General features: G+C 41.5%; 1 protein-coding gene across 1 annotated transcript in view; it reads right to left on the bottom strand.

The window, feature by feature from the left end:
* Positions 1 to 22,905, bottom strand: part of LOC113612875 (RAD51-associated protein 1-like) — a 37,966-nt gene that overhangs the window by 6,802 nt on the left and 8,259 nt on the right. Inside the window, 9 exon segments of the mRNA XM_027093117.1 lie at positions 145 to 205; positions 1,790 to 1,840; positions 1,842 to 1,963; positions 9,265 to 9,414; positions 12,351 to 12,506; positions 16,621 to 16,770; positions 17,274 to 17,360; positions 19,291 to 19,400; positions 22,229 to 22,370. Coding sequence (XP_026948918.1) covers positions 145 to 205; positions 1,790 to 1,840; positions 1,842 to 1,963; positions 9,265 to 9,414; positions 12,351 to 12,506; positions 16,621 to 16,770; positions 17,274 to 17,360; positions 19,291 to 19,400; positions 22,229 to 22,370 — 1,029 coding nt within the window.

The raw sequence follows: 22,905 nt of genomic DNA, 5'->3' as shown, positions 1-22,905 counted from the left end.
AAGAAACCTCTAAGCACAGCCTGCCTTTTGGGGCGTGGCCAGAGGAAGAGCATCATATGGGGTGTAGGGCATGGAAGGTGTCTTCCGGGGCTGGGAAACCTCATCAGCTACAACAGGAAAAAGAGAGTCAGACCTGGGACTCACCAAAGAACGTCTGTCTCCTGGAGGCCGTCTGGATGAAGTGGGTCGGTGGCAAGCCCAGCACCTTCAACAAGGACAAAGCAGTGGATTCCCTCCTCTGGAGTCACACATTCCAAGACTGTTAGAACTGGGTGTGACTTCAGCTAAACGTTGTCTTCTACAGATAAGGACCCAGGATATGAAGCGATAACCTCAAGCCAGTGGCAGAGCAGGTCCAGAGCCTGAGACTCGACTCCTGATCCAGGGCCGTTTCAGTACCCCGAGCACTGACACCACCCACATTATTCTAAACAGACATCAGCACCTACTAGACAGGCCACTCGTGATAGCAGGCAGATCACACTGTCTAAGCAAGTAAACCCGTGCAGCTGCGGACCACCCCTGAATTAAGGGGTGACACATCCCAGCTCAGAGCATGGGAAGGGAGGAAAGGAAAAGGAGATGGGAATCACCAGATGGGCATCAGACCACGATATGACAAAGTATCTTCTGAAAAGACAAGGGTAACACCTGCTTGGTCACCTTTCCCCACTGCCACCTATAGGGGTGCACACAGAAGAGAGAAACGACAGGTGTCCCCCTCAGCTCTGGGCCCCTGTCCTTGCAGCCAGGTTCCCAGGTTGTCCCTTCACGACCCTGCCCTCCTGTTCCTGAGCCGCGCTGACTGAGGTCAGGAGGAAGCTGCAGTTCAGGGGCAGCAGGAACCTCCACCCAGATCCCATGCCCTCCATTGGAGGAGAAAATTGGAGGATTGGCTCCGGGATGCTTCACTGAATCGTCCATCATCAACCTTAGAAGCCATGGACTCTGGTCCCCTCATCTTACAGACATCAGACCAGGGAAGTGACTTGCCAAAGAGGACTAGCCTCCGGGTTTACTGATCTCCAGGGCAGTGTTCGTCCCACCATAGCTATCATTTATAGCTACTGTTAACTAAATTAGTGGAATACTTTATTATCAGTTTCAACCGTAAGATGAATCTCTACATTAATTCCCAAGGATGTATGTGTCTCCCCAACCAACCTTTAACTTTAAGACAATCTAGAAAATGGGGATTTGGGATGAATGGATAGATAGGTTGAGAGAGAGAGGAATTAGATACGTCTTTGTTCAGAGTCAAAATATCTTTGTTCCCTGGGGAAATCCTAAAATGTGAAATTTCCAGTTTTTAGGATTATTTTCTCCCATGTCGTCTAATTTGGCGTAACAAGATGCCTTTAGGTAAAAGAAGAGCAGGTATAATGAATAACCATGTGAGAGTCTTGGTAAAGCCTTTTCATGGCATGATATTCTTCCCAGAAAGTTAAGATGGTAAGTAACAACTGAACAGTGCACAGATTTCAATGGGTGTCATGTCAGCCTGGTTTTTAGATTCTTTGGAATATATTTGAAAGACCGGTATAACAGTTTTATTTTAAATGTTACTATTCACAATATGCTGGAAGTTACATCCTTTGCAGTTACTTACATTTATGATAAAAAGGTTAGATGTCGACTCAAAAGTGTACATAATTTCAAAACATCCAACCCTGTCCCGTAAACAGATGCAGGCCATTGCCCTAGAGCGAGTCCGATGCAGCCTGGAGTCTGAGAGCGGAAGTTACCCCTCCCGAGGGCATCGGTTGGAAGGCAGCCGGGTCCGCCTCACCTCCATGATGCAGGCTAGCTGCTCCACCTCGTTCTCCCCAGGGAACAGGGGGGTAGCCCGTGTACAGCTCGGCCATGATGCAGCCCAGGCTCCACATATCAATGGCTATGTTGTAGGGATGGCCCAGGATCACCTCTGGGGATCGGTAGAACCGGCTTTGGATGTAGGTGTAGACTGCAGGGGAAAGAAAGAGAAACCTCACGTGGAAATCTCCTCTCCAGAGCACGCGGCTCCACATACCTGCTCAGGCGGGGGTGGACGATAATTAATTAAGAACCCCCCCTACCCCCGACTTCTTTTCACTCTGCGGGCTTTGCAGGGAGAAGGAGGTACAAATGGTCAGCACTTATGAGTCCCATCCCACATCTAATCTCATCACATCCCCAGAGCAACCTGATTATCATGAGGGGCTGTTAGCCTCACGTTACTGATAAAGAACTCTAAAGTAGGCATTGTTCTAGAGAAGTAAATTTGTCAGGCAAGCTTTCAAAAAAGAAAACATAAGACGAATATAAAGCTAAGTTTTCAAATTGTCTGATTAATCTGGGGTAGACGCTCTCTGAAGTATTGCGATTTGGCAAGGGGAGACGTGTATGAAAGTTGAAAAAGAAGCGTGGAAAATGCATAATGTAAAAATGTATATTCCATACACTATGTGCATTGCGTTACATATAGAAAGAAAAGTTCAACAAAATCTCAGCAGACGAGGATGTACAGAGGATATTTAGTATTGCAGGCAGCCTAGATTTTACAGAGGAGGAAACTGAGGTTGGAGAAACGGGACACTACAGGTATTTGCAAATGCTGTTAACTGGTTACCTAGATGGGGGCAGGGCAAGGGATTTTGTACTCACTTCTCTGTTGTTTGACTTGGGTACAGTAAGGATGTAATAATTTTTAGTGACTTAAAACAAAGATTTAATAAAAATGACTTTGTACCCTGTCTGTTTCCAAAATGGACATGAGGCACTTTGCAATCAAAGTACGAATATACAGGAAAGATTTTTTAAATGAATTTAATGACAGAGGAAGACAAATACAGTATGATTTCACTTACATGTGGAATCTAAAAAACAAGTGAACAAACAAAAGGAAAGAGAAATGTCTGTTTAGGTCTTCTGCCCATCTTTGGATTGGGTTGTTTGTGTTTTTGATACTGAGCCGCATGAGCTGCTTGTATATTTTGGAGATTAATCATTTGTCAGTTGCTTCGTTTGCAAATATTTTCTCCCATTCTGAGGGTTGTATTTTTGTCTTGTTTATGGTTTCCTTTGCTGTGCAAAAACTTCTAAGTTTCATTAGGTCTCATTTGTTTATTTTTGTTTCCATTTCTCTAGGAGGCGGGTCAAAAAGGATCTTGCTGTAGTTTATGTCAAGAGTGTTCTGCCTATGTTTTCCTCTAAGAGTTTTATAGTGTTTAGCCTTTATATTTAGGTCTTTAATCCATTTTGAGTTTATTTTTGTGTATGGTGTTAGGGAGTGTTCTAATTTCCTTCTTTTACATGTAGCTGTCCAGTTTTCCCAGCACCACTTATTGAAGAGGCTGTCTTTTCTCCATTGTATATTCTTGCCTCCTTTATCAAAAATTAGGTGACCATGTGTGCGTGGGTTTATCTCTGGGCTTTTTATCCTGTTCCATTGATCTATAATTCTGTTTTTGTGCCAGTACCATACTGTCTTGATTACTGTAGCTTTGTAGTATGGTCTGAAGTCCAGGAGCCTGAATCTTCCAGCTCCATTTTTCTTTCTCAAGATTGCTGTGGCTATTCGGGGTCCGTTGTGTTTCCACACAAATTGTGAAATTTTTTGTTCTAGTTCTGTGAAAAATGCCATTGATAGTTTGGTAGAGCTTGCATTGAATCTGTAGGTTGCTTTGGGTAGTATAGTCATTTTCACAATGTTGATTCTTCCAATCCAAGAACATGGTAGATCTCTCCATCTGTTTGTATCATCTTTAATTTCTTTCATCAGTGTCTTATAGTTTTCTGCATACAGGCCTTTTGTCTCCTTAGGTAGGTTTATTCCTAGGTATTTTATTCTTTTTGTTGCAGTGGTAAATGGGAGTGTTTCCTTAATTTCTCTTTCAGATTTTTCATCATTAGTGTATAGGATTGCAAGAGATTTCTGTGCATTAATTTTGCGTCCTGCTATTTTACCAAATTTATTGTTTAGCTCTAGTAGTTTTCTGGTAGCATCTTTAGGATTCTCTATGTATAGTATCATGTCATCTGCAAACAGTGACAGTTTTACTCCTTCTTTTCCGATTTGAATTTATTTCTTTTTCATCTCTGATCGCTCTGGCTAAAACTTCCAAAACTATGTTGAATAATAGTGGTGAGAATGGGCAGCCTTGTCTTGTTCCTGATCTTAGTGGAAATGGTTTCAGTTTTCCACCATTGAGAACGATGTTGGCTGTGGGTTTGTCATATATGGCCTTTATTATATTGAGGTAAGTTCCCTCTATGCCTTTCTGGAGAGTTTAGCATAAATGGGTGTTGAATTTTGTTGAAAGATTTTTCTGCATCTATTGAGATTATCATATGGTTTTTATCCTTCAATTTGTTAACATGGTAAAAGCAGGAAAACTAAATAGTTGAATGACAGCAGCATCACCTGGAGGAATATACAGTCTGGTCCATGGAGGAAACAGACATTCAAATAAAATTTTTTTAAGGAGCCAAGTTGATTTTCAGTCTTCAAGGACGAGTAGAAATTAGCAATGGAAAAAAGGCAAATAAGAACCATCTGAAGACCTGGAGCCATGGGTACTAGCACCCAGTGTGGTGTGGCGGGGGGTCAAAGGTGAACGTGGGCAGCACGCGACAAGGTTGAAGAAGCAGACAGGGGCCAGCCTGATTCGAAATAGCTTGTGAACTAAACAGGCTAAGGGGTATGTGTGTGGATTTTAAGCAGAGGGGTGTTCGGGCTCAGATTTTATTTTAGGAAACTCCCTCTGGCTAGAGTGGCTTGATGGGTAGGCCCGAGTAGGTTACCAGTCAAGGCAAGGACGCCAGTTAGTAGTCAGAGTAAAGGCAGCAAGTGGAAGGAGAGAGCAGTTTTGAGAAACGCAGGAAATGGACTAGAGCTTGCTGAACGGATGTGAAGGGTGCAAGTGCCTGAGGCACCTCAGCTGACTGACGGTGATGCTATTTACTAACAGAAGATATAGGAGGGAAAACGCCTGGGGAGGGGGAGACGTTATTGATTCAGTGATGACTTACGTCAAATGATCAAGTGGTCTGTGTCAGGAGCAAGGTCTGGGCTTAAAGATCCTGACTTGGCAGTCACCGTCACACTGGTGACCATTGAACTTGAAGTTGCCCAAGCTTTGAAAGAAAAAAGGACCACGGGGGAAAAGAATGGAATCTCACAGAATATGGTATGGTAGTGAGAGCTGTGGGTGTAGGTGACACAAAAGATTAGCAAGCCACAAACAATGAAGAGAGGCAGGGAGGCAGGGAGAAAAGTACAAAAGAATGGTGTCATACGCGCCCAGAAATAAAATGTACTAAGCAGGGTATAATGAATAGGGTCTATAAGATACGGTGAGAAAGTGCACCCTGGGTTTGGCAACAGAAAGGTCATGAGTGCTTTCTGCAAGGCCAGTTTTGACGCACATTAAGGTAATTTTCAGTGGAAAGTACTAATATCAATAGCATAGAGAAAACAGGTTCATCAAGCTCGTCCAGATGACTAATTAATGATATTAGTACTAACACAGGGTAGGCTCTTAATAAACGTTTATTGTTAAACTGCCGCACACAGAGTACCTCAATACCGTGTCCCTGGGAAACATGTTTCCAAGAAGGGGTGGGGCGGGGTAGGTAAGGGGGTGTAAGACAGTAGAAAATATATACTCGATAAGAAAAAATATATATAATAGCAGTAGGATCATAATTCCTACATAAAATCATCACTTTAATCACAATTCTAAATACTTATCTTCACATTAACATAGATATTTCATTAACCAAGAAGAACTGAGCTAAGTATTATGTATTTTTTAATGGTTAACATGATTCAAAGTATTTTTATTAAAAATTGAAATTTGGTTTGGTTGAAGTTCTCACCATAAAGTATCACTATTTTTACTCACAGTGAATTAGGATGTAAGCTTCCGAAAGGGCTGTACTATCTAATACAATAGGGGTGACAAGTACTTGACAGCCACCCTCTAGAGCACGGGCTTAATGTAAAAGTGACGACTTTAAGAAACAGCTCTTCCCTTTATATTTACAACAAAAAGGCTAACTTTTTTTGCAAAGCACTCATTTTATCATGAAATGTAGACAGAGACAGATGGATGCATTAGCATCAAGGAAAAGTGCATATCACAACTTTTTCACTTTTATTAAAGGTTTTGACAATGAGGGCTTCATAAAATGTCACAAAATTCTATTTGCTATCTAACCATCTACTTCGAAGTAGGAGACATACGCTATAGTATAGCAACTGTTTTGAGTTTTTTTGTTTTTTTTTTTCTTTTGCGGTACGCGGGCCTCTCACTGCTGGGGCCTCTCCCGTCGCGGAGCACAGGCTCCGGACGCGCAGGCTCAGTGGCCATGGCTCACGGGTCCAGCCGCTCCGCGGCATGTGGGATCCTCCCAGACTGGGGCACGAACCCGTGTCCCCTGCATCGGCAGGCGGACTCTCAACCACTGCGCCACCAGGGAAGCCGATCAACTGTTTTAATATGGAAAATTATTCTGAATTCTCAATATAAAAACATTTGGCTAAAATATGAAACATCATTGCAACAAAACTGACAATGCAGGTTAAGTAACTTATAAGATTTCAGAAATGTCTCCTGGGAGAAATGGGAATTTTCCTTTTGCCAGATAAACTGTGCACAGTTAAATTTCAGGTGCCATAAACTAGACAAAGCCAGAAAGAAGCATCGGGCATGTTACTAGGAAAGAACAACATGTAACGGGGACATCCTCCATGTCAAACTGACAGCCACGTAATGACAGTGACTTATTATATACATATAAGGGAAAGAGAATATGCTCTTCAGAAGGGGATGACATTCCAAGATAATTCTTATAAACAAACCTCTTACTGAAGTCTCAGATAGCTTTTCAGAGAACAATCACAAAACAGGTAGAGATCATTTATACAACTTTAAAGGATTCATTTATGTTACAATACCCTCCTTAGATATAAACACAAATATAAACATGCTTATAAAAGTGAGATCTTCTTGATCAAACATTTTCTTGCCACTACACTCAGCTACTAGCAGCATTTGGATGCAAAGGTTTAACTCGTGCTAATCGGGACAAGCCAAGGCGGAGACTCTGAGTTGGAGACTTCACAGACACTCTGGCCAGTGGGCTACGGCTGCTGCTTCCAGACACCGCTGCAAAAAGACAGATCACCTGGTGCTGAGAACGTCAGAAATCTCGTAACAAAGGTCAGTTTATAAAACAGAAGAGGCAAAAAAAGGAGTTAAGCGTTATTCTGCTATGCAGGTTCTATCAAGTTACATATTAGATCAAAAGAATGGGAAGTACTAAAGAGCAGAAAATATGTAGCATTGCATATTTTCAAACATCCTCAGAGGCCAAGGTAATGACACCGAAACTTTAAATGTGAACGCTAAATAGGAAAGTTGGGAGCAAAGAACACTGATTGTAAAGACATAAAGAAATGAACGGAATTATGATTTCTAAAGTAGTAGCAAAATCGAATGCATTTTTATAAAATTCTGCAACTTTTACAAGTACTCCTTACAGAATCTATTTTTTCAAATATCACATAAGTTTAAATATGACAAATACCATTTTTCTTTATTTATACTAGTTTCATTTATGCTACCACTCTAATACAGCAATCATTTCCAACAAGTATTAAATTTCAGAATTTATCCACATGTATGTTCGTAGCTGGTCATGATTTTAGCCGTAAAAAGTACAAGTGTGTGTGTACTTTTTCCATACAAAGGTTTTATGAACATTGCCATGTTTCCAGCCATCTGATTTATCATTCTTAGTTGCACATACGTGCCACATATTGATCAAATTCCTACAACAAACTTCTGGGTTGTTTCTAGTTTTCACCACTTTTCTATAAATGGCTATAAAGAAATCACTTAGTACTGACCACTTACTACTCTTCCTTCTTTTGAATTCTTTTTAAGGATAAATTCCCAAGATTAGTTCCTAAGTGAAAAGGCCGATTTATTTTTATGGCTCCTGTCAAGCTGTCTTGTAAAGGGATTATAAATTTATAATAAATAATTATACCTGCTACCCCACAACCCAGAGTGCACTGGTTGATACAGCTTTATTATTTTCTAGTTTGAGAGGTATAAAACAGTATTTTATTATTTTAATTTACATTTCCGTGATTACCAGCGAGGCTGCAATTCTTTTCATATTGGTTTCTAGTTGTACTTCTTGGGGTCAGTGGTATGTTATGTCCTTGGCTCATTTTCCCATTGGAATCTTGCTGGTCTTCTCACATTCGTATAAGACAGGAGGCTAGCTGGCAACCTGAGGGTCAAATCCTGCTCTCAGATATACGGTTTGGTCCACATGGTGTTTTAAAAAGTCTACTTTTAAGAACCAGGAGATTTCACACTAAAATCTGTACTTCTGGCTTCTCTTGAAAAACTCAGACGTGGAAATCTGAGATCCATAATCCTGCATGTCAACAGCCAGGTGGAGCAAAGGAACGGCGGCTTCCTTCCAGAGGGCTCGCGCTCTCGAGGGCAGCAACGCCCACTCACTCACGCTTCCTCCCCAGGCCCAATTCCCTCACCTCTGTCACCTGCCCGGCCCTTCCCCACAATGAATTAATAAGCACTTCATGTTTTATGACGTGACTCTTTACCCATCAATCCATTATTTCTTTTTTATCTTTTTGCTTATGCTACCTTCAAATTTCTACAGTCATTATATCAATACTTTTAAAATTCTTTTGTTGCGGAATCACTAATTATTCTCATAAGAAATACACTAAGGATTATCCTTGAACTGACAGAGCTTCATTATTTCAATAACTAATCTTCCGGGACTTTCCTGGTGGCACAGAGGTTTAGAATCCGCCTGCCAATGCAGGAGACACGGGTTCGAGCCCTGGTCTGGGAAGATCCCACATGCCGCAGAGCGGCTAAGCCCGTGTGCCACAACTACTGAGCCTGCGCTCTAGAACCTGCGAGCCACAGCTACTGAGCCCACATGCTGCAACTACTGAAGCCCACGTGCCTAGAGCCCACACTCTGCAAAGAGAAGCCACCACGATGAGAAGTCTGCGCACCGCAACGAAGAGTAGCCCCCACTCGCCGCAACTAGAGAAAGCCCGTGCACAGCAACAAAGACCCAACACAGCCAAAAAAATTTTTTTAAATAAATTAAAAAAAATAATATGAGCAAGTGCTCATATGTAACATTTACAACTAAGAAAAAACAAATCTACTCGTGGTAATTTTCCAAGCCCCTGCCCTTGAGCAGTAAATAAATATACTGTACCTGGTGGGACCCACTTAGGTCTCTTGCTTTCAGCTGGAGGACTTCGTATTTGTAACGGCTTCCTAGTGGCCTCTGAAGAAGGAGAAACCTTTTTCGGTGAGGGCCAAGATTCTGACTTGACAGCAGCAGGAGCAGAATCTACTGAAGTCACTTATTTGAAAAATATACATAAAAAAGGGGTCACGGAGGAAGATAAAGTCTAGCATGTATGTGTGAAAATTATCAAGTTACATAAGCTTATAAGAATTAAAGAAGCAGAATCATAAATTTGAAAAACTCATTCATCAACATTTATTGAGAGTCTAAGAATAGCCATCTTTTATGAGCATTACATGCTAGGAAGTATGGTAAGCATATCATATACATTACCTCTAATCCGTAGAGCAACTCCGATACAGAACTGACTATCCATACTGTCAGTTAAGGAAACAGAGAGGTTAAACAATCTGCCTGTAGTATGAGAGCTAGTAAGTGTCTGAGTCCAGAGTCCACACTTGTAATCATCACACAATAGTGTCTCATCGGAATATGTCAGTGAGACATTTTATTAGGCTCTAGGAATTTACGGTCCAATCACTAGACTCTAGTAGAAAGGGCAGACAAGTACAGAGACGCGTACAGTGCAACGTGGTGAGAGATGACAGACTCTAGAGGTGGTCACGGGGCAGGGAACCTACATCTAGAAGCATCTTGCCGAGGGTGGTGTAAAAGCAGACCACCTCGACGGCTCTACGGTGACCCAGGCGAGAGGGGATCAGGGCCTGAACTAAGGGGGAGAAAGGAGGGAAAACAGCAGAGTGGACGGCTTTTAGTAATCAGAAGGGGGAGGCGTGCTGGAGATGAGGGAATCATCATGATTGGCAAGTTCCTGTCAGGAACACACCATCTGATGCCACCATTTACCCAGAGAATGAACACAGAATGGGAGTGGGTTTGGGTTTTTTGTTGGTTTGTTTTTGATGGAGGGAGGAGAAGCAGAATACAAATTCACTTTCAGATAACGTTTGCTTCGAGATACCTAAGTGGCATCTACGTGCATGTGCATATGAACATTTTCACTATACACTCTTCCTAACGTTAACATCTACATTCTCTAGGTCAGCCCCATCCCACAGACTTTTCTGCCGCGATGGGAACGTTCTTTATTTCGTGCTGTCCAATACGGTAGCCACAAGCCACATACAGTTAGTGAGCACTTGAAATGTGGTTAGCAAAACCAAGGAACTGACTTTTAAATTTTATCTAATTTTAATTAATTTAAATATGCTAGAGCTACTTTGGCTAGTGGCTACCGTATTGGACACCATAGCTCTTGCAATTTTCTCTATTCAGGGAAAAATTATAACACCTGCCAGGTCAGAGACGCTTAGAGGTTATCAGTACATTATTAGTGGGACTAGAAATATAATCCAACTTTCCAAATTCTTAATCTCCTTATTTAGCTGTTAAACTTTACTTCTAATATTACACAGGAAATTTTCTCGGGAAGCAACTTGCTCCAGGGTATATGGAAGACTTTAAGCAGCAAACTCAACCTGGAAACTGAAATTTTATCGTTAGTTTTTATAATGTTTTGGTGGGCAAGCATAAACAAACACCTGAAGAAAATATGAAATATACTCACGTTAGGTTTTTTTCCTATTGTCAATGACTTTTTCATATCAGTTTGTGGTAGGCGGTCCCTTAAAGAGACCTGTCTCCTAATTCCCAGAATGTGTGCACATGTTACCTTACACAGCAAAGGGACTTAGCAGGTGTGACTAAATTAAGGATCTGGAGATGGGGAGATGATCCTGAATTATCCGATGGCCCCAGTGTACTCACAAGGGTGCTTATAAGTGCAAGTGAGAAGTAGGAGAATGAGAGAGTTATGTGATGGCTCTGAAGGGAGAAGTGGACCACCCGTCAGAGAGCAGGCGGCCTCTAGAAGCTAGAAAAGGCAGGAAAGGGGGTTCTTCTCCCCTTGAACTTCCACAGAGGAACACAGCTCTGCCAGCAGCTTGATTTTAGCTGAGTGAGGAAAATTTTGAAACTATGACCTGAAGAACGGTAAAGTAATAAATTTGTGTGGATTTAAGCCACTAAATTTGTGATAAATTTTTACAGCAGCAATTGGAAACTGATACACAGCTTTATCTCTAAAAACCCCTACATTTAAAATCTAATTTCTGGAAACCAGATGAATTTGCCAATTGCAAAAAAACACCAATTAAAACCTGGCTAATTGAGAATACAGTGGCGGGAGGACTACGACTCAATCAGCACTTAGTTCTCATTTCTTAGTTAAGTACTCAGCACCACGCTATTTAAGGTGAGAGCAACGCCCACCCTTAACGAATCGGGTCTGAATAATGGAAAGTTTAGTTTCAAACAGTACATATATTAAACAACCAAGACATAAAAATATCTATCAGTAAGTAAAACAAAGCAGGTTAAAGGAAGTTATATTTTACAATAATCTAATGTATATTATGAACTCAAAAATATCCTAACTTCTTTTACACAAGAAACAAATATTCCACATTCAAGTCTTCACAAATTCCAAAAGTTTTATTGTAAGACTGGTTTCTCCTAACTGAATTCATTCTGAAGAAACCACAGGGCCCTAAACACATGACAAAAGTGTTCTCAACTCAAAGACTGAGTCATGTGCAACAGCAGAAAATGAGAATCACGCCAACTTCCCCGCTTAATCGTGTGGAGAAAATGTGGTCTAATGGACAGATTTACGCTCTGAATGGACAAGCCTGGGTGCAAATCCTAGCCCTTCGCTTACCAGCTATAAGAATTCCAACAAACGGTCTAACCTCTCGGAGCCTCAGTCTTGTCACTGTGAAATGCAGGTGACAGGAGCCACTCAGAGGGAGGCCCAGCATGAAGGGGGACAGTCTGTGTTGGAAGGGTTGCGGGGTGGGGGTCAGTGCCCCTATCTGCCCTTCTGCCTTCCCCACCCTAGCCTGCTCTCTTCCACGGATCTTAACAAGAAACGAACGCTGGCAAAAGGTTAAGGAGACTAAAGGCAAAGGTGAGACAAGCACGGTGAGTAAGCGAGCACATATGAAGTGGCGTATGGGGGCTGCTCTTACCCACATCATGCCGTTTGGATTTCTTCTCTTTCTTTTCAACTGGAGATTTCCCTTTCGCTTCTTTCTTTTTAATTTCTTTAACTTTACTTTTTCTCACAGTGAAACTTTCATCATCTTCACTCTCACTAAAATCAGAATCGTCCTCAGAATCCTCACCTGAAACAGAAGATTACATACCTCATCTCTAAAAAGTTCTAAAAAGTGAGGCTTCTAGGACTTCCCTGGCGGTCCAGTGGTTAGGACTCCACGCTTCCACTGCAGGGAGTTCAATCCCTGGCTGGGGAACTAAGATCTAAGATCCCGTATGGTGCTCGGCGTGGCAAAAAAAAAAAAAAAAAAAAAAAAAAATGGTGAGGCTTCTCGTGCCTCGACTTCATCTTCTGCACCAGATTCTTGTGCCCCTTTGTGCTATGCTGTTTCCAGGGGCAAAACAATGCATGGTGCCTGGGTCTGGATCCTGGCCCCTCCACTGACATGTCGTGTGACCTGAGACAGGTCCCTAACTTCACCGTGCCTCAGTTTCCTATGTATAAAATAGGGAGAACCCTAAAACCTGCATCACAGGGTTGTTGTGCAGATTAAGTGAGTTAATATAGGTAAAGAATAACATCTGGCATATAGCGAACAGAAGAGCATTGCTTGCTATTGCTATTATCATTAATTTCCCATCAGTAATCCTTACTTCTGATTTTACCAGTTTAACTCAGCAACTTTTGAGAAGAATGGTTGGGTATAACATTAGCTGCTCTTCCAAAACGATACCCTTGATGGTAATAATAACCGTATGCCTTTCCTTAATCACACCAGCTTCAACATGTCAGAACAGAAACCCACTGGGAATTAAGAAGAGACTGACCGTACCATAACCACCTTAACTGACAATCCTGTGTATGATTTCACCTGGGACACACCTCTGATTTCCCACAAACTCCTTTCTATTCTGCATGGGATGATACAAGCCAGTGATGGAATGTGTTAAGTAGCTACAGCTTCTGGAAAAAAGCATAGAGAATACTCGAGAGTTAAGCAAGGGTTCTTCTATTTTTCGGGGGAAGAGAGGATCAGAAAATCATGGCCTATAAATACTAAACTCTGAAAATTAAGTGTAAAGAAGGATTAGCCCTATATTCATAGAAAACCTTTTTACACTTTTTTATACATTATTAGGAATGCAGTACATGCTTACTGTACAAAATGCCGACCATACCAAAAAAGTATTAAGGAAGAAGAAAGCCCACGCCCAAATCTCCTCACTCAGGGATAACCACTGTCATACCCACCATATATAATATCTACCTAACTATCTATATGGAATAATATATTTTATGCAAAAAAATATATATATGAAAAATTTCAAACATACTCTACAGTAGATAATCATCAATACTTTGCAACATTTGTTTCATCTATCTTCCCTTCCCTTTCCTTCTCAGAGTATATAAAAATAAACCCAAGGTACTGCATTATTACATTTCTACATACTTCAGAATGCATCTCTAAAAAACACGGACTTATAAAAAACACGTCATTATCATATCTAACGATATCAACAATAGTTTCTTGGAATCATTTTCTATCCAGCCCATATTAATCACTTTTAATATAGGACAATATCCCATCCCTTTTTCCCCCATGCCTTTGACATGTTGAAGCAACAAGGTCAGTTGTCCTATGGAATGTCCTACATTCTGGATTGGTCTGTTTTCTTCCTCATGGTGTCATTTCACTTACTCCTGCGTTTCCTGTGAGCTGGAATTTTCTCAAGGCTCAATGAGAATCAAGCTCACATTATTATTATTATTACTTTTGGGGGCAAGAATACACATCATAGGTGATGCTCTGTTCTCCATATTATGTCAGTCATATCAGAAAGCACAGAATGTATGGCTGCCCCACTCCTGGTTGGTTCAGCTGACGCCGGCCTGAATTCTCCATTGTAATGATCCTCGCCAGCCTTCTATTGATGATCTTTGTCTAAATCAACAATGTCACTACAATCTTCAAATTGTGATGTCCTTATTCTATCATTCTTCCCACACAAATAAAATTTTAAAAACAGATAATCAACCCATGTATTCACATAATAGTTACCGTGTTATACAGAATTCACCATATAAGGCCAGTAGATCACATGAAGGCCGCTATATATAGTACCTTGCAAAATCAAATAATTATTTCTGGATTCCCAAGAGGATCTAGGTTCAGGGAGGGCAAGCAGTGGAGAAGTTTCTCCAAAATTTCAGACTATAGAATCTAGGAGGATACAGTTTCCCATAACCCCAACAGTTACGGTATCTCATGTGTTCTTTTCTTGGCTTGAGAGGGTAACTGTAGGAGCGGGCTATCATGCTATTTAAATAAACTGGAGGTGGGGAAATGGAGCTCCCAGAATCCCAAGTCATTAGCATCTCATACTGGGAAATCTGGAAGGCCCAGACACTCAGGTTATAGATTTGGGGTATCTTTAGATGTCCTTAAGAAAAGCCTTGATTCTCTCCACTTTCACTTTTCTTTCCCCACTGAAGGTCACAGAAGTTCCTTTCTCTTCTCATCTAGGGTGAGCCAGTGCAGGAGGAAAACTCTGAAATGTCACTTAAAGAAGGTACCCTTCCCAGATAACTCAGGTTGTCTGAAATGAATCCAGCAGCACATTCAAGTACGATAAACAACCAGCTCTGAGGGGATGGCAGAGTGAGTCATTCCTGGCTCAGGGCAGATGGAAATAAACTGGTAGTATTGCTCCCTGAAGTACACTGAGTGTATCGGGGAACATGTCTGTCCTTCCATTTAAGGTAAAGCAGGCTGGAGACCCTTCACGATCTGGCGCCAGGCGGCCTCTCCAACCTCCACCACATTCTCCCTTCCCTGCAAACCTCACTGAACTCTGTGTGTGTGTGTTTCTATGTCTTTTTCTCTTGTTTCTTCCAGCTTTACTGAGATATAACTGACATGCAGCACTGTGTAAGTTTAAGGTGTATAACATAACGATGTGACTTATGTACATCGTGAAGTGACTATCACAAGAAGTTTGGTGAACCTCCATCATCTCACAGACACAAGATTAAAGAAATCGAAAAAATTGTTTTTCTTGCGATGAGAACTCTTAGGATTTACTCTCTTAACTTTCATATGTAACACACAGCTGTGCTCATCATCTTCGTCCTGTTGTACGTTATATCCCTAGTGCTTATTTATCTTATAGCTGCACGTGTGTACTTACTGACTGCCGCCATCCCATTCCCCCTCCCCCAACACGTGCCTCTGGTAACCACAAACCTGATCTCTTTTTCCATGAATTTGTTTGTTTGTGAAGTATAATTGGCCTAAAACACTGTGCTAGCTCCTGGTACACAACACAGTGATTCGCTATTTCTATACACTTCAAAATGATCACCACGATAAGCTCGTTACCATCTGTCACTACACAAAGATATTACATAATTATTGAGTATATTCCCCACACTGTACATTCCATGACTCATTTAATTTGCAACTGGATGTCTGTCCCTCTTAATCTCCCTCAACTATTTCTTTCCTCTCCTCACCCTCCTCCCCTCAGGCAACCACCTGTTTGTTCTCTGTATCTGTTTCTCCTTTGTTGTCTGGTCATTTGTTTTGTTTTTTAGATTCCACATATAAGTGAAATCATATAGTTTTTGTCTTTCTCTGACTTATTTCACTTAGCACAATGCCCTCTAGGTCCACCCATGTTGCTGCAAATGGCATGTTTTCTATGGCTGAGTAATAGTCACTGTGTGTGTGTGTGGACACACGCATATACCACATCCTCTTTATCCCTTCATCTACTGACGGGCACTTAGGTTCCTGTCTCATCTTGGCTATTGTGAATAATGCTGCAGTGCACATGCGGGTGCAGATATCTTTTCTAATTAGTGCTTTTGTTTTCTTTGGATAAATACTCAGGAGTGGAACTGCTGGATCCTGAGGTGGTCCTAGTTTTAGTTTTTTGAGGAACCTCCAGCGCCACTGAGCTCTTGTATGTGCACTTGCCTGTTCTCTTGTTTATGCCCTTCTATCAGTCAGAAGTGCTATTTCACCCCTAAATGCTACTCATTTTTCAAGGCACGGCTTAAAGGTCACCTCTAGATAAAGCTTTTCCCCCAAATGCCATAGCTGAATTGAACTGTCCTGGGAATTACTCAAGTTTGCACACACCAAACGTTTAGCAGTGCTTTGCACACGTTCATGGTCTCCAAGAACTTTCTACTGACTCTCCGTAGGGTTAATTTTGAGTTAGGACATAACCTACCAGTTGCAAAGTCTGGTTCGGAGTCATCGGCACCGTCGCCGTCGCTGTTTTCCAAAAGAATCTTCCTCTGCTGGACCACGGCTTGGGATGCCGCTTTTCTTCTCCGCTGAGGACCCTGGGAATCATCCTCCTCAGTGATCTTATCCAAATCTTCAGGATAAAAAAAATCAACGAAACTTTTTGTGCCAGGTAACATTTAAAGAACTGTGGGGTAGACATCTATTACACCTGCTCTTGTCATTTGCCCAGCTTTGTCCTTCCTGTGCTTCTAGTAACAGACCATACAGCCCAGTCTGGGTCAATCCTAATACATCAGTCTCCTGGCAACAGTCTGAGTTAAGCAAAAGTCCAAGGCCCACACTGAAAGAGTCTTTCCCCAAGAATTTTCAAACTGGAGCTGGGAAGATAGAGCCCCTTTCTTCAGTGTTCAACTGATGTCAACTAGAAGCCATGGGTAGTCGTGACCCTCCACCAGGGAAGAAACTGGGTCTGCAGTTAAAAGAGAGGAAAACTAAAACAGAAAGAAACAAAGGAGAAGGGGTGAAGAGAACCTTCACAAATGTGAAGACCTTGGTTCTAGATACAGTTTCAGGAATTTAAATAAGAGTTAGAAAATGTCAATGGAAAAAATATTATTAATATCAAAAACTTACCTAAATAATCACTGGCTACACTGCAATTGGAGATATGAGGAGACTTACTCATTGCTTCTGTTTCACTACTGCCATGTTTGTCAATGTCTAAATATAAGGAAGAAGAAAGCACCCTAATCAACCAATGTCTAGAAACAGGAAGATAAGCGCTAAAATCTAATACCATTTAGATACAGATACAGATAAGTGATCCCTGGGCCGTGGACTGGTGCCGGTCCGCACAGCAGGAGGGGAGCGGCGAGTGAGCGAAGCTGCATCTGTATTTACAGCCGCTCCCTATCCCTGCCCATCAATCGCATTACGGCCTGAACCATTCTCCCCCCTCCCCCCCGTGGAAAAACTGCTTTCCACAAAACCGGTCCCTGGCACCAAAAAGGCTGGGGACCGCTGATCCAGGCTCGGACTAGCACAGTGACTTTACTTGGCGAGGCTAACATATGGTTAGAAGTTTTGGTTCTGAAATCACACAAACTTTAATCAGACTTAAGTTCAAATTCAGGCTCTTAAATCGGCAATATACCAGGGGAAAGTTGCTTATCCTCTACAAAACCTAATTTCCTCATCTATAATGTGGAGATAAAAACAGTCTGGGGGGCTTCCCTGGTGGCGCAGTGGTTGAGAATCTGCCTGCCAATGCAGGGGACATGGGTTAGAGCCCTGGTCTGGGAAGATCCCACATGCCGTGGAGCAACGAAGTCCGTCTGCCACGACTACTGAGCCTGTGCTCTAGAGTCCACGAGCCACAACTACTGAGCCCGTGTGCCACAACTGCTGAAGCCCGTGTGCCTAGAGCCCGTGCTCCACAACGAGAGAAGCCACCGCAGTGAGAAGCCCGTGCACCGCAAGGAAGAGCAGCCCCCGCTCGCCGCAACTAGAGAAAGCCCAGGCACAGCCACGAAGACCCAACGCAGCCAAAAAAACCCAAAAACCAAAAAAAAAAAAAAACCAGTGTGGGGATTAAATGAGGCTATTGTGGGGAATTAAATGTTGACTGAATGTGGAAATTGCTTATTGTGGTGCCCAGCACAAAGGAAACAGTGGACGAATATTAACTATCATTTTTGTGTAGGCAGATCTGTGCTTTTACTAATGTAAAGACTCTTCAATCATTATCACAACTTTAAAATGATCTAGAGTATTTTAAGAGAACTTTAAGTCATGATGATTGGTACTATTACTCTCGGAGAAGTGGTACTTCCAAGGAAACCTTGCTATGCAATGCCACGATCTCTTACAGGAAAGAGATTTTCATTTTCTCAGTTTTAGATATATGACAATTCTCTTTTTCAGTCTGACTCCTGATTACTAAAAGGGCCCCCTAATCAACACTATCTCACTTATTTTCAAACAGGAGGCACTACTGACTTAAACATCTATACCCCTAAATAAGCAAATGGGCTAAAACTATCCTCCAAGATAAAAGAAGTTAGGCCAAAGCAGTTTAATCCAAAAAGCAACTGAGCAATTTTAATGTCATCTCCGGGAATAATGATTTCTGCTTCTCCAGAATATCAATGTTGCCATCTGCTGACCAATTGCCAGAAAAATCCACAGAGAAAAACCCACAGATAAAGCCAGCAGTCATAAATCTATCAAGTCTACTGAGCTTGCTAACCAAATTAGTACCTTTAGCCTCTGTAAGTAATAGAAATGACCACCATTAGATTATGTTTAACTAATCTGGATTTGGAGAGAAAGAAGGTGGATTGCTCGGATGTTCAGGTCAATTTACTTGGTCATGAAATTAACTTCTCACTGCACATAAAGATGCGCTTTGGACACGCAGGGTCACGGCCCACGTCCTCCAGTTGGAGCTGAGTGTCAGGCAGAGAGGCATCTATGTGTGGATGAGATTTACGCAACTGAATAAACTGAATCCAACGGCACCCTCTGCAAATTGCTCCTTTTTAGTCCAAAGTTTTAAAACTACATTCTTCCCTCTGTAAAGGCTCATCCAACGAAATGATGGCAAAAGCAATAAGAAGGTTTTAAAGACAATTATCGAAAATAAAGTTACTTTTATCTTGAGACTCCTCCACATCAATGGTGACGGCTGGAAGTTCCTTCACTGATAAAGCCAGTGCGACTTCTAGGTCTCTCTGGTAGAGCTTATCATCTAAAGGCATTCTAAAGTAGACACACAAATAATAATGAGTTTGAAAACTATCCATCTCAGCTAAAATCTGAGATTTTCCTCAGTGACTAAGAGTTTCTTTCCAGCCTCAGAAAGATGTTCTTCAACAATAATCATGATAATTGCTCCTTAACAAGTTAAGTGTCATGTTGGACCCAGCAGAACAGATTTGAAATAGGAGCATCACGTGACAATGCCTATTTCATTGTGATGTCTCTTCCTCACCACCAGCTCCGTCCCGGTGGGAAGCACCTGCCCAACTGAGAACGGACGTGGCTCAAACATCACTTCCACTTAGAAATGTTCCTTGACCTCACCCACACCTCTTTAGACAGCTGTTATAGCTCTTTTATTAAACTGAAATTACTTTTTCTTTTTTTACATCTGTTCCGCCCAATCTGGACTTTGACAAATATTTCAGCAAGTACTTACTCTGTGAGGCATTGCACTAGACAGGATATTAAAAGTGCCCTCAAAGAGTCTGCAGTTAATGAGGAGGTAGGAAAACAAGTCCCATAATAATTACCCGATATAAAAAGATTATCACGTCTCCTGTTCAAGGCGGTCAAGAGTGCTATAGTGCTTGAGAGGAAGAGAAAGCAAAGAAAGGTGTGAAAAGGTGTGAAGGTAAGAAAAGGCTAAATAAAGGAGGTAATACTGAATGTACCTTGAAGGATTTATTTTTTAAAATAGCAATTTTATTGAGATATAAGTCGCACAGTATAAAATCCACCCTTTTGAAGCATACAATTCAGCAGTTTTTAGTATATTCAGAGAGCTGTGACACCATCACCACTATGTAATTTCAGAACACTTTCATCAACCCAAAAAGAAACCTCATATTCACTAGCAGTCAATCCCCGTTTCCCCCTCCCCAGCATCTGGCAACCACTAATCTACTTTCTGTTTCTATGGACTTGTCTATTCCGGACATTTCGTATTACTGGAACCATATAATATGTGGCCTTTTATGCCAGCTTCTTTGGCTCCCTACAATGTTTTCAAGGTTCATCCATGTTGTAGCATATATCAGTACTTCATTTCTTTTTTTTAACATCTTTATTGGAGTATCATTGCTTTACAATGGTGTGTTAGTTTCTGCTTTATAACAAAGTGAATCAGCTGTACGTATACGTATATCCCCATATCCCATCCCTCTTGCGTCTCCCTCCCACTCTCTCTAACCAACCCCTCTAGGTGGTCACAAAGCACCGAGCTGACCTCCCTGTGCTATGCGGCTGCTTCCCACTAGCTATCTATTTTACATTTGGTAGTGTGTATATGTCCATGCCACTCTCTCACTTCGTCCCAGCTTACCCTTCCCCCTCCCTGTACTTCATTTCTGTTTACTGCTGAATAATATTCCACTGTATGCATATATCACATTTCACTTACCCAGTCATTAGTTGATAAACATTTGGATTACTTCCATTTTTTGGCTATTATGAATAATGCTCCTATAAATATTCATGTACAGGTTTTTGTGTGGGCATAGATTTTTATTTCTCTTGGGTATATACCTAGGCTGGGTCATATAATAGCTGTTTATTTCAAGGAGCTGCTACTCTGTTGTCCAATGTGGCTGCACCATTTCGTATCCACAGCAGCAATGTGTGAGGTTTCCATTTCTCCACATCCTCCTCGACACTTGCTGTTGTCTGTCCTTCTGCTTACAGCCATCCCTCTGGGCGTGACATGTGACATGTTATCTTATCGTGGTTTTGATTTGTATTTCCCTGATGGCGAGGGATGTTGAGCATCTTTTCATGTGCTATCGGCCATTTGCATATATTCTTTAAAGAAGTGTCTATTCAAATCCTTTGCCCATTTCTAACTTGGTTCATTATTCTTTTTATTGTTGGACTGTACGAGTTTCCTATATATTCCAGATACAAGTCCCTAATGGGTTCTATGATTTGCAAATATTTTCTCCCATCCATTGGTTGTTTTGTTAACTATATTTTAAAGGTAGTACAAGAAGCTCAAAAACAAAAAAGAAAAAAGTAAGGAGAAGGACATGGGCTAAGTCTCTCTACGTTAATTAACTTTCCTCACGTTTATTGTAGGAGTAAAGCATCCCACGTCCCACGTTCCATTTGTCAGTATCCCTCCTCTGCCCATCTCTTCCCCATAGTGCAAGTCTGGGGCCTCTTGGGGCTTCCTTCCCTCATTTTACCCTCTCTCGGTACTGACTAATGGAACTCCAGGGTGGGTCTAGAAACCACAGGTCCTGCTCACTGCTGGACAAAACTCAGTAAGATAAAGAGAAAATATTTTTTCTCTCTAGAAAAATACATAGTTTAATTTTTTTCTTCCAGTTTTACTGAGATATAATTGACATCCAGCACTGTATACGTTTAAGGTGTACAACACAGTGATCCACAGTGATCTGACTTACGTGCGTCATGAAATGACGTCCACAAGCAGTTTAGGGAACATCCATCATCTCATACATTACAGATACGTGGTTTTAAATTTTATAAAACTGTCCTTACAAATGTAATTTTTAACGAAGTAGTCTTGTAAAACCTGAGGATTTCAGAGACAGGTACTAGCTCTTGTAAATGCAAGTCACACCTTCTAAACTGGTAATTATGATTGTCTTCATACTTAAATGGGTATTTCCTCGTACATTTGTGAACTTAAAGAAGTTCGGAAAGTCAGAAGGGGATTAGTGGTACATCCCCGTTCTCCTACATGCACTAAATAAAATAAGACCCATGATGCTGCTCAAATTCTAATTTAGACCAAGAATTGGAATTTATCTCTCTTTTAAATTAACACACCTAATGTCATATGTACTGTATGTCTTACCTCTCACCTTTTTTTAGGGGTTTTCTCTTGTAGTGGGATGTCTTTTTCCTGGAGATTCTTCAGTTTAGGTTCTGGTTTTTCTAGTTTTAACTCCTTTTGTGTACTTCTGGATTTTTTATTTAACGGTGCGGTTGCAGGAACAAAATCATCTATTCACGTGTGAATTAAAAATAAAAGAATATATGAAATTGCTTTTCCTTAGGAAGAAATAAATAAAATTACTTTCTTGGTAGCTGAGATTCATTACCACATGTGTTCAAGTTTTAAAGATAAGCAAATTGGGGCTTCCCTGGTGGCACAGTGGTTGAGAATCCACCTGTCAATGCAGGGGACTCGGGTTCGAGCCCTGGTCCAGGAAGATCCCACGTGCCGCGGAGCAACTAAGCCTGTGCGCCACGACTACTGAGCCTGCGCTCTAGTGCCCGTGAGCCACAACTACTGAAGCCCGCATGCCACAACTACTGAAGCCCGCACGCCTAGAGCCCGTGCTCCGCAACAAGAGAAGCCACCGCAATGAGAAGCCTGCGCACCGCAACGAAGAGTAGCCCTAGCTCGCCACAACTAGAGAAAGCCTGTGTGCAGGAACAAAGACCCAGCACAGCCAAAAATAAATTAATTAAAAAAAGAAAAAAAAGCAAAGACAAGCAAATTGCTTGCTTTCCACAGTTTAAAAAATACTGTTGG

This window comes from Aethalodelphis obliquidens, unplaced genomic scaffold (assembly GCF_003676395.1).
Source record: "Aethalodelphis obliquidens isolate GAN/ISIS:26980383/991018 unplaced genomic scaffold, ASM367639v1 scaffold83, whole genome shotgun sequence".
Taxonomy (NCBI): domain Eukaryota; kingdom Metazoa; phylum Chordata; class Mammalia; order Artiodactyla; family Delphinidae; genus Aethalodelphis; species Aethalodelphis obliquidens.
Note: the sequence above shows the minus strand (reverse complement) of the source record. Positions and strands in the feature narration are given on the sequence as shown.